The sequence below is a fragment of the Parasteatoda tepidariorum genome, chromosome 1, assembly GCF_982258835.1.
Source record: "Parasteatoda tepidariorum strain Cologne lab strain chromosome 1, Ptep-v5.0, whole genome shotgun sequence".
Taxonomy (NCBI): Eukaryota; Metazoa; Arthropoda; class Arachnida; order Araneae; family Theridiidae; genus Parasteatoda; species Parasteatoda tepidariorum.
This window is the reverse complement of record NC_141755.1, coordinates 24,109,598-24,122,893: the sequence shown is the minus strand read 5'-3', so window position 1 is coordinate 24,122,893 and position 13,296 is coordinate 24,109,598. Positions and strand designations below refer to the sequence as shown.

Below are 13,296 nucleotides of genomic sequence, written 5' to 3'. Positions count from 1 at the left end.
AAGCTACTGTAGGAAAAGATCGAATTTAGTCCTTACTTTCTCGGAGGTTGCTTAGACATAACGTGAGTTTCTGAACATACAGCCTTTCCGGACATCTTTGAGCCTGATATAGTTGGCGCAATCAGGGGCGGATCCAGAAATTTTTCCTGGGGAGAGGGGGTCGTAGACTCAGATTCCCCCCTCAACAATTATTTTTTTTACGAAATTTTTTTTTTTTTAAATATTTTTTTTTTGAAAAAAAAAAAGAACTTGGGTTTTTAATGCTAGTCTTCTCATTTATTTTTTTCATAATGAACACTAGAACAATACCATAAATAATTCAAGTATTCAACATCTTTAAATAATAAATGCAATGCGTTTTTTAGAAACTTTGGCAAATCATGACTTTGGAAAGAAAAATCGATTTTTCCGACATACCTAGGTGTATATGCCCCATTAAATAATTTTTAAAATATTTTATTTCTTTTGTAAACTATTAAAAAAAATTATTTTTATTATTTTTTATCCAATTTGGGGATGGGGATCATGACCCCTATGACCCCCTCCCCCGCTGGATACGCCACTGGGCGCAATGTTTGTTCCAGTTGCAAGTGAACAAGACTCACTGTGTCCAGTGTTAGTAGTCGAATAGCAACTGAGTTTGTTAGAGAACTTGAAGATTTTTTTCAACTATTTCATAATACCGATACATATTTTTTAAAAAGAGGTTATTAAGAACAAGTTAATCGCATCAATGTGCAAATAGAAATGATTGTAAAACAAGTCAAGTTTTAATAATTAAATTTTAGAATTGTTGAGAAAAAAAAAAGAAAACATCTTAGTTTAAAAAACAAATTTAAACTATAAGGAATCTTATTATTAAAATAAAATGTGAGGTTACATTGTATTATTTTCATGCCCTAAATTATGAATTGGGGGAGGGAAGAGAATTATAAGGAAATGGGAAAGCATCGGTGTATTTACAATTTTCGAGTGAGTTCAAATTGGAAGTGCTTCCGACATCAGTGACAATCTCATAGCATATGAAGACGCCAAGAGTGCGAACGCTGAGACGTGAATAGTTCAAATGGTTGTTGGTATTATGCATTTCGCCTATCGGCTGCTGGTAGCCGTGAAATGAAGGCTTAAGTAACTGGAAAACTTAAAATATTTTTGGATAACACACAAGAAAACAAAATCAGAATTTAGAAGAAGAAAAAAGGAATGAATAAATATTAGAGAATGCGAGGAATTTATTACCTATAAATGGATAGCATTAATTTATTCTCGTATTTAAGTCGAGGACTCTTTCTATTTAATGTAAGTAAATGAAAATCCTATCAAGTTATCAAAAACTATTCAAGCTATTTGGTTCTTATTTTGCCATTTGATATTAGACGAAACATCTTCAATACAAAGAAGTCTTAATTTGATACAAAAAAGTAATTATTCAAAAAGAGTATAAGTTTAAAGTTACGTAAATGGAACACAAAAATCATCATATATCCAATTCTTCTTAATTAAAATGACACTATTTTTGGGATTTTTTTCAATATGGAATTTTCTAGAGTGTCTCCTAGAATCCTAAAGTTAAGGAAGCAAATGTTATGATTTAGTAAACTCACACAACAAAAATAAAATTTCGTGGAAATTATAATTCGATTGTGTTGGTCTACTAGGGATCTTTCTCTAAATCCAATTAACTTAACGTTAGTAATAGTTGGCTGAAGATGTAGAATCGAGTGCCCCTTGTTTGGCGACACTTTTCTTCAGTTTTGCTGTAATCCCGTTTCTGGTTACCATGATATTCTTTGCCGTGTTTGCTTTCAATGACGTCACCTTTGGGTTACCGCAACTTTTATTTACCGTTATGTGATTGGTTCTTGGTTTATTTTCATTTATATTGATTCATTTTCAGGTAGGTAGGTACTTTAGTTAAGTCGAACTTGAACTGCACAATGGGCTATTTTATTACCGTCGTTGAACAGCCGACCTAATTTTTGTTTTTACGACTACTAATGCTCAGCTCCGTAGCCTTGTAAATTTGAACTAAATCCAGAAGACAAGGGAACTCCTAGATCAACTATCGGGAGAAATTTGCTTTCATGGAGGATTTTTTGATGGAACTGACCCGCATTTGTGTTACATGATGAAACAATGGAAGACCACGAAAACCTCCCTCGGTTAGCCTGACGGCAAGGGGACTCTAACCCATGATCCGTCTACCACTGAGGCTATTTAACGTCAGCTCTGTTGTCGATGAGAGCCGGGTGCGAAATTCGTATCGACCAGCCACCGCTGGTATTCGAAACCAGTTCACCTCATTGGAAGGCGAACGCTCGTCCTATGGGCTGGGAACCTAACCGTGTTTTTACACTTAGTTCTCTGCGGGACGGTTTATTTTCAAATCGTCAAAAATAAGAGATGCTCCGATTGCAAACTATTACCAATGCTTGATATAAAGATAAGTTTCGTACTAAGGTGCAAATTAATGGGAAAAACAGCTTGATTGTGGAAAAACTTCACTATAGTGAGTTCGTATTATTTTCGGTTCGGAATGATTACTGGGTTTAGTTGAACGGGTTTTAAGAAGGACGGGTATTCAACTTGTATAATATATGAAGAAAAATAACTTTATAAATATTTTTTTATAATTTTACATCTTTTTATGAATTAATTCATAAAGATATAAAAATGATCGTCAAATTATCATTGATCACCAAATATCTATACATTAGAATCCTTACCAAAATTTCAGTTTTAATACGTGCTAAGAATTGTGTATTTCTCTTGTGAGACAAAAAAATCATTCAATTTAAAAGGAAAGAAAAATTAACGCTTTTAAGAAAATTTGACGAATCATAAAAGGGGTAAATTCGAATATTTATCGAGGTAAACAATACAAGAACAATCAGAATTTTACGGGTCGGTCGATCAATATAATTTTCGTCCTGGCGTTAATACAGCAAAAGATTTTGCAATATTCCAATTGAATGCACAATTTTTATATAACAATTTATTTATTATCAATAAACAAAAAATGATAGTAGAAATCGTGGGATTTAGTGAATAAAGCGAGCAGGTAATATAATCTAATAAAATTTCAAAATTGCATCGTATTCAAGGGATTTCACTGCTGTTTTAATATTATTTAACGTTAAATATCAATAAAAAAAATTTGTCGATAGATTAATTTTTTTTAAATGCATAGTGATTTAATTAGAGTTAAAAGTAATTTAACTTTTGACATAATTATTAGTTTTATTCGCTTTAATACAGCTTTGGATAGTTATTCTCGGAATTATACTTGATAAAAAAATTAATAAATAAAATAACTTTTCTGTTATACGATAAGGTCAGTCTTTTTGATTTAAAAAAAAGCGAGATGAATTAATGGACAGTGAAAGAATTTATGCTTTAAAAAAGTCATAACTCTCACGAAATCTATGCTTTCGAATAATTGAGCCGATTCAAATGCTTTTTTGCCATTTGAAAAGCATTGGAAGTTTATTGGTAACCAGGGAGACTAATCGTAAACATCAACATCGACTGTTGTAAGTAAACGGAAAAGGGCCCCTTTTTCAACACGAGGCCGATAACTAGGGCAATGAATGTAACTTCACGTAAACAGGTGGTGATTTTTTCTTCCCCTGGTAACTTCAATATTTTAGGTTGATTTTGGAATTCTTAGGAATGTGATATTTGATCGGGTGATGCGACTTTGGATGGTGATTTGGTTTCTTCAGATTCTGCGCACAAATAAAGCTCAAGATAATGCATCAACAGGTATCTAATGGAGATAATAAAACAACATCTCCATTTTTTAATTTTTTAAAAAAATTTCTTAAAATTCTTTTTTGAAGAATAGCTTGAATATTTCAGAATATTATGTAACTAATTGCTAAGGTTATTTTTTTTTAAAAAAATAGGGATATTATAACATTAATATTATTTCCAATAAGCCTATTTTACTGTAAGGTGGTGTTTTTTGTGCTTCGCGGCGGAAGTGTGAGCTTCTTGCGGCCACTTGAAATCAGATATGTGGAATCGGCAGTTGAAATCGACTACGATAATTCGACTACGACAGCTTAGAGAGTTCGACTCCGTTGCCGACTTAATTTAAAATTTTCATAGAATTTCAAGGAAGCATGAATATTATTACACAATAAATACAAATCTTAAAATATATATTTCCATTTTTATGTAAGATTTGAGTAGATGAGAGCTGCTTCTATCATTTTCAGATATAATTACATGTTATATTTAACAAAACAAACTGAATTAAAAAAAAAAATAATAATAAATTTTAAAAAATATATTTGTACTAAGTATTTTAAAATTGTGAAATTTAAAAAAAAAGATAAATTTTAAAAAATATATTTGTACAAAGTATTTTGAAATTGTGCAAAATCATTATAAGAAAAGAGCTAGATATTAATATTATATTTCACACTCAGGTATATAAACGTCTTTATCACAAAAAACGTTTGTTTAGCGAATATTCCTCAATTAAGAAACTATTACAAATGATACATAAAACCCATTAGCAATTTTTTTTAATTAAAATAATTTCGATTTTTGTGTTATGAATTTAAAAGATAACATTTCTTAAATTTAAAACGTAACGCAGATAATTTTTGATAAAGATTTTTCAATAGTTGTGACAATTTCTTGCTTTATTTTTCAATAATTTAGTTAAAAATAGGCTCAAAAGTGTTCAGATGTGATTAAGTTTGAGTTGAGTTATAATTTAAATAATTGTCGTAACATTTATTCCAGTAATTTTTGTGTTAATTTTAATTTGCAATTATAAATATTTGTTTAAATAACTTTCATGAAATCAGATTATTTTTTAAATACACTGTTTTTTTTTCTTTTTAGTTTTTGTACATTATATTGTATATAATACAATGCACAAAATAAAAAACGGAGTACCTTAATAACTTTTAATCTAATGATTGGATCGTTGTGTACTAGAATGAAATCTAAGTGGCTTTATGGGCTAATAGAAAATGTTATATTGTATAAAATTAGACACAGAAACGAACTTTTCTTGAATAAATACCTACCAATTTGTGATTTTTTATCTCCAAAGTATGGGTAGTAGCAGCAATCTGGGAAATATGGTCCGCATAATTTAGGAGAATAGTCGAAAATATGAGAAGTACACCTCAATGTTTATTTTAATTTTTGCATATTTCATCCCATCGCCAAATCTATTTAAACGTATCAAAAAAATTTTGCACGCAATTATAAAATTTTCATATTAAAAAAATAATTCAATTAAAGAAACTGTAAAGAATTATTTCTTATTTTTATTATTTAATTTAAAAAAGGTAAAAAAAGTTTAATTGTAGAATATATGCATGCTTTAAGATATACAATTTTAGACAACAAATACAATTTTTTTTATAACCATCGTCGACTCGATTTTTTGGGTTTATGATTATTAATGTCCAACTCCGTAGCCTTGTAATTTTGAATCCCATCCAGAAGACAAGGCAACTCCTGGATCAAGTATTGGGAGAAATTTGGTTTGGTGGAAGACTTTTTTTGATAGAACTAACCTGCACTTGTGTTAAACGGAGAGAAAAACCACGAAAACATGCCACTGTTAGCCTAACGGCAAGGGGACTTTAACCCATAATCCGTCTACCACTGAGGATACTTTACGTCAGCACTGTGTGTTTTATGTCAGCACAATACTTTTCTGACTTACTTTGGACAATATTTCGAACAATACTTTTCTAATAGTTCTTGAGTAGCGTAATTTTAAAAAGAAAACCTTTTTGAAATTTTATTAACCAGAAACTATATTGCGCCTGATTTAGTTTAAATTTAGGCTTTTTTTCTGAAAAATTTAAATATTTAAAAAACGGAGAAAAATTTGTGTACCTTACAGTTCAAAACTGATTCAAACCTTTTTTAAATTAAATAATAATCAAATATTTAAGTGATTATATTTTGTACGGAATTATCTTGGAGCGAAAGAGTTTTATTATTGTGTACAAAAATATAAATATATTTAATGACTATAATAATAATCATTATTTTTTTAAGGCTAATAAGACTTCATATTTAAAAATGATATCAAAAAGTATAATAAATATTTTTATGATCAGTTTATTTGCGAACAATATATAAAATATTTAAAGTACGAAAATTTAAAAAAAAAAGAAAACAAATGAAGAACTTTTCAAATTATTAATTTCATTTTATGTTTAATTTAGCAAAATTGCTACTAATGTTACATTATTGTTTATATATTGCACAATTTATAAACAGTAACACCTAAAGGCCTGGTTTCTTAGAACAGGACGCCGTCAGCTGGAAATCAGCGTTAATCTCTGATTGGTTCATTTGTGAGTTTGATAGCATACGTCATCGAACGCTCATCTTGAACTACAATTGACGTCCAACTCAACTGCAGTTGGATTACAACGTGACGTTAACCACAGAAGCAATGGCGGACAACATTCAACAGCAGATTGAAATCAGCCAAGATTTTGATTTTGACATTAAACATAGCTTCTTCATTAAACATAGCACTCTTCATTTAGCTAAGCTATAATGTGTTTTTTCTCGGACAAAGTCATTATTTGTTCTCTAAAACACTGTTCGACAATAACAAAATCAATACAAATTCAAAATAAATATTTGTTTACGTTATTAACGCATGCGCAATGAGAGATAATGTCTGCGTTGGACCGACTGCTCATGCTGAGCTAACAAAAAAGTATTTTTTTGGCGTCAGATCTACGTCAACTTTCCACTGACGCCCAGATAAGGCGCTAGTTCTAAGAAACCAGGCCTTGAGCTAACAAACCAGTATTTTGTTGGCGTCAGCGTGACGTTGACGTCCCGCTGACGCCCAGATAAGGCGCTTGTCCTAAGAAACCAGACCTTAACGTTTAATTAATTTCAAACTATTCTACGTGTGTTTTTAATGTTGCTTTCTTAATGTTTCCGTGTTATGTTATCCCTTAACTATTAATAATTTATTTCAAGCTAATTATTATTTTAAACATTTTAAGGTATCGAACTGGGTTCAATACTATTTCTTTAAAATAACCTTAAATATAAAATTAACAGGGGTCCTAAAATGATAAATATAAAGTAAATATTTTTTCAAAATAAGAGCAAATTTAAACCTAAAAAAATAATTTTTTTTTAATGTCACATTAACAACGTTGCATCAACATGAGTATCAAAATTATTTTTTTTCTAAATCGATACTATGATTGCTTGTGTTTTGAACTAAAATCTTACTATAAAAATTTTTAAACATGCAATGAAATAGAGCTGATAGATTTTTTAAGGAAAAACTCTGAACAATCTGTAGAAATTATTGAGTTATGCTAGTATTGACTGAACATGACATCTTTAAGTTAAACTAACTATTTATTCAGTATACTACAAAAAGAAACAAAATGGAACGATGATCGTAATATATATATATAAAATAATAAAGAGCACGGGCTTCATACGTGAAAGTTAAATTAGTAGTGCTGATGTGTTCCCAGATTTCCTAAATATGTAAATACCAATGTTTTTTCTTTCTTATTAACACATCTACATCAATACAATCTTACTTAAAGTGTGATAAAAATTGTAAATTCTCACTTAAAAATTAGCTTTTAGTGTAAGACATCGATAACATTATATAAGATCTGCATACAAAGTTTCAAAGGATTCTATATTAAACTTTTTTTGTGATGAGGGTTAGCGTAAAAAGATTTTCTCAAAATCAGCGTTTTTCTGAAAACTTATATATAAAAATCTGTAATTGAAAAAAAAAAAAATAATAAGACTTCACTTCAAAAGATCGGAGAACAAAAAGTTAGAAAACTAATGAATAGACGTTCAAATATAGATAATAATAATAATAATAATAAAAAAAGAAACTGCCGAATTTCATCTAGTCGGTAGCCTTAAATATTTTATATTCTCATTAAGTAAATCCGCGAAATGCGTGTAATCTATAATGCAAAGAGTATTCCGTAAAGTTCATTGGACTTTCTTAATAAGTACTTTTAGAATATTTGTGAAAAACGAGAAAAAAAGTATGCACTTCGGAGGTAGCAAAATAGTACTTACGCAAAGGAAATACTAAAACGATATTCAATTTTGACTTATCACCGTGCAGGAGAACAGAAGCAATAAATAACGAGACAGGTTTGATTTCAGGAGGACCAGCGAGGAGTTAAAAGACGTAACATTAGAAGTAACTTTCGAACTTTCAAACATAAATTAAACCTGTTTAATTTTTATTACATTCGCCTTCCACCATAGTAATTTGTAGATTTCCAAAATCTTATTGACTTTACTTTGTTAAAACCAATCAATTAATTAATTGAATAATTTTGCGAATCCCAATGTGTATGTTTTTTGTTTGTTTTTGTTTTCATACTTTGTTCGATTCTAAAAATATATATCAAGGGTGGTCTTTACGGAACACCATGTATAATACTGATATTTTTTTTAATAATACATAAATGCATCAAGAATTTTAGAACATATTCCCATCTATAAATAAAATCTTATATTTGAATTTAAAGGTATTCAGATGGAAATTTGTAGCGTAACATATAAAGAGCTTATAATTTCATAAATTGATAGGAATGTAGCGAGAAAAAAATACGAATTGTTTAAACAAAAGTAAATGGAATAATATAATTTGTAAAATCTGTTTTTTTTTCTCCTGTACTTAAATCGAGTAAATTAAGCCAGCAATTTGTAACTGTTCACTAATATTTTCGCATATAATAAATATTTCATTATCGATAACGCTAGTGAAAAAAATTCCAAGCCTTTTCGTTTCCTTCTAGAAAATGCTGCAAATCTTTATATTCTTTACCTTTGTTAATAAGATGGTGAAATTGGAAACAAAAATTTCATTTTCTTTTGATAGTCCGGTTGTTGGTATATCCGATGATGATAAAGATGTATAAAAGATAAATTTTTAAAGGGCATTGCAATACATTCTATTGAAAATTCATGAATGCTTTTTTAAAGTGTTAAATTTTGAAGTACATCGTAAAAAAATTAAAGGAGTTTTAGGTATGTCGTCTTAAAAAGGAAGTAGAGGAAAGTTGCCTAAATCATCCTTTTGAACTTTTACATTTTTTGCTGACAATTACTTTTGATATATTTTAATAATTAAATACAGTTATTCAGTTACTTATATTATTTTGTTTGTAATAATAGCTGTACACTAAGTATTAAAAATTAATTATTTTAGCAAGTGGTGCGATTTACGAAGCCGACTGCCTAATTCTTACCACTTGATCCCTAAATCATATCAATCTCAAAAATATTGAATATTTATAATTAAGAAAATAAGTAGACAATGTATGACCCCCAAATAAATAGTTTGGTAGCATAATAAGAAATGTGATATTAAATTTTTAAACCGTTGCAAGTATAGTAACAGTATCATGGCCTATGAAATATTAATGGTAAATGATTTCGGCAACTACATAACGCTTTAAATAAAGTGTTTTAAGACTTAAACAATAATTAAATAGCAAGGAAACAAATAGAACATTACAGAATAATTTGTTCAAGAATTATATGATGTATTTAATAGCCTTTACAATACTTTAGTTCTACTATATCATAGATTCTCAACCTTTTTTACGTTGCCGCCCCCCTAAGAGTCAGAAAAAATCTCAACGCCCCCCTTTGTGAAAATCCAGTTATTTAGAGCATGGGGAGGGAGGGATGTGTGCTGAATTAAAAGTGGCAAAATTTTTAAGGCAAGTAATTGCAATCTATTTGTTATAATCAAAATAATTACAGTAATGAAAAAATACACCTGAGACACCTATGCTTAATAAGAGTCATTTATTCTTAATAAGATAGTTAAAAAACTTACTCTAAAAAGTAGTATCAACGAAACAATCAAGTAACTAAGCTCCCCGGACAAAAAATTAGTCACCCTAGTTCTCAAGCACCGATGTATCGTTGGATTTTGTTAGATAATGCAGTGGTCAAGTGACAAGCTCAATTGAGTGCACACTGCTTCAACGTGATCAAAGGCAAGTAGTTATCAGTGAGATATTTTTGTTTGAAGCGGAAATTGAGTGTAAATATGGATAAGTGTAAGGATGTGATCGAGTGGCAAAAAGGGGCATTTGTGTTTGGCCACGCAAACGGTCATACGGTGAACGAGGTTGCTGGATTTGTTGGTATTTCGATACTGACTGTTGTCAAACATGTGTACAAGCAGTGGTGTAATACATGTGGTTAAGAAGGACGACGTCAGAATTATGGTCAAAAAAAGATCGTGCATAAAAAGGGGGGGGGGGAGACGTACTCCCCCCCCTTTGTCAATCGAAATCGCTTCCAAACCTGACAGGAATTACTTCAGTTAGTAAATGAAGGTCCATCCCAACCTGTTAGGGAGAGAACATTGCGACTAGAACTGCATACAAGGAACATTTGGAGTCGAACATCTCGTAAGAGACAATTGCTCACACAGGCACATAGAGCTGCTTGACTTCAGTGGGCTAGATGTCACCGAACGTGGACAGTTGTTGACTGGTGGAATGTAATACGGTCTGATGAATCACATTTTTGCCTTTATTCAAAAGGCGCACGTCGTCGAGTGCAACGAAGAGCAGATAAAGCATTTCATCCTGACTGTGTGCTAGGTCAGGTTCAGGCCGAAGATGGATCTGTCATGTTTTGGGGGCGTTTTTCTTATTATGGAGTGCGCCCCCTCACTGAGGTGGCCACTAGCATGAACCAAGATGTTTATTTTAACGTTCTGGATTATTAGATATTGCTTTTCAGTCAACATCTTCATGAGGAGTGTGTTGTCGATATCCCTAGTTTTCAAGATGACAACAACAAAATTCATCGGGCTGGATGAGTATTTGACTAATTTTATAAGCACTCAGACACTCAATTACATCTAGACTGGCCTGCAAAATCACCTGCCTTCAACTCCATTGAAAATTTGTGGGACATGTTGGACTAACGTGTAAAATGCCGAAATCAGCATCCTCACAATTTGGAGGATTTGCGCGATCGAATCCATAGCGAGTGGCTTGAACTGGATTCGACGCACCTCCAAAACCTTGAAAATCTTGTGGACTCACTTCCTAACCGATTCCAGGCTGTTATTAAATCCAAAGGTGATGTTACTTGTTGTTAAATGATGTTTTTCATGATTTCTCCAAGGGTGACTAATTTTTTGTCCTTTGTGCTTATGTCAGTGAGATGATTGTGCTTGGTTCAGGACCAGTTACTTAACGTTCGGTTCAATATTTTCAAAGAGGTAAAGACGCAAGTCTCCTCTTTACACAATTTTGAGTCAACTGTTTGTGACTAGATACGTCACATCACTGAATCTTCGTCCCACAAGGTAGAAGGAAGGAAAGGCTATTAAATGCTACCTTGAAGCCAAAATTCTGTAAAACGATTACTATTTCAAAGCTTCATTAGTTGAAAGTTCTACCAATTCCTTCTGAATCTGAACCTCTGCTGTTTCAATATTCACAAAAGGGTTCGTAACCCATTAAGGGACTTCCAGGGACAAAACATCTTCAAAATGTCAGAAAATTCAATGTACAAAGACTCAAGGTTATTACAATATTCTTGTGTATCATCAGAGAGAATTTCACCATTCTTTATTCCGATAAGATTGGAAATTGGCTAAACTTACTCCTACCAAAATTCTGCTTCCACAAAATGAGTTTTCTTAGAAAGGCAGAAATAGCTGATTTTGTAGTGATCAAATTGAGCTCGTCGCCTTGAAATTGTAAATTAACACCATTAAATTTTACAAATAAATCCGTCATGTATTCAAGGAACTCAAGCACAGAGTCGAAAATATTCCAAAACCTATTAAGACAGGCGTTTTTGGAAAGCTTGCGAATCTCAGTGTGTAGTAGCAAGGGATTGAATTTTTCATCTTTTTTCTTGCACAGCTCTCTGAATAATCAATCGTTGAGAGTATTACTGCGAATTTTTATCACAGCAGAGATCGAAATATTGCAATGACTGATGCAAATGGTCTCTGGGATTTTTTCCAACTAAATGTTGTCTGTGAATCACGCAGTGGACAGCTAAAATATCTGGTACTTGGCCATCAATTATGGGAGGAGTTTTCTAGGTAACTTTGTCTTGGGAGTGGTACCTCCCTCTTCAGACTGGGGTTAAACCTACAATGTCAACCAACCATTGCTGTAGCTCCATCAGTGGCAACAGACACAATATTCGAAGGAGGAATGTTTTTCTCTATAAAATAATCTTTGACGATATTAAAAATAGATTTACCTTCGGTATCTTCAATCAGGTTTTTTGCAAGAAGCATCTCTTGAATAATTTTTCATTCATTCATAAATCGGAAGTACGCCAACAGTAAAGCCTCATTACTTGGCAAGGTTGACTCATTAACTTGAAGGAAAATACGTTGGACATCAAAAGTTTGCATAAGTAAACTTCAATGTCTTCAGCCATCTCATCAATCCGGTGCAACACTGTATCGTTCCGAATCCGAACTTCAAGTACGTGGCACTGTATTGACAACACTTTTTTTATTAACCGACATTGTAGGCAGCAGCAAAATACAAACGAGGAAAGAAAATAAACTATATCTTAAAATCAATAGATAATTTACGCTGAAGAACAAATCGCGCAAGTACCTGGTCAAATAATCAATGAAATTGAATCAAAACTGGGGAAAAAACTGAAAGGGAGCGAACGAAAACCATCATAAGAACCATCAAATCAAACATTCATACTGAAAGCGCCTGCACTTCAATTTTCGCCAAATGGCTTGAATAAGCCAGAAGCAAAAACAACTCACTCATGCCCTGCGATAGTTCGGATTGGAGAATAGTTGTCACATAAGTTCGTTTTACTGCTGGTACAAATGGTGTATCGGATAATTTCAATTTATTATATTAATTTAATTATTTTTCATTAATATTAATTTTTGATTTACTCTATTTATTAAATTAATTTTAATTTAATAATTTTATTTAGAAGTTTTAAAAATGAATTTGAATGCTCATCACCCCCCTACTACCCAAAACATACCTACCGCCCAAAACAAGTTCACCGCCCCTCAGCATTTGTTCACCACCCCCCAGGGGGCGGTATCGCCCCCGTAGAGAATCAGTGTACTATAGCCTTATGCAGGATGTTCAAAAATTAAATTGAAAACTTATAGTAGTGACTTGATTCTTCTGCATGAATCTCCACGTGAAAAAAAGGCTTCCTAATTTTTCCACTACAGCTCTACATATTGCATCTTAAGAAATCAGAGGTGGTACGATTTAGGCAACATTCTTCTATATTTCGAAA

The 13,296-nt window shown here is 31.7% G+C and overlaps 1 protein-coding gene across 1 annotated transcript in view; it reads left to right on the top strand.

Annotated features, from left to right (window-relative positions):
• Positions 1-3,527: 3,527 nt before the first annotated feature.
• LOC107439538 (uncharacterized) overlaps positions 3,528-13,296 on the top strand; it is a 93,998-nt gene continuing 84,229 nt past the window's right edge. The window contains exon 1 of the mRNA XM_043041545.3: positions 3,528-3,765. Coding sequence (XP_042897479.3) covers positions 3,693-3,765 — 73 coding nt within the window. The 5' untranslated portion in view covers positions 3,528-3,692. The remainder of the gene's footprint in view (positions 3,766-13,296) is intronic.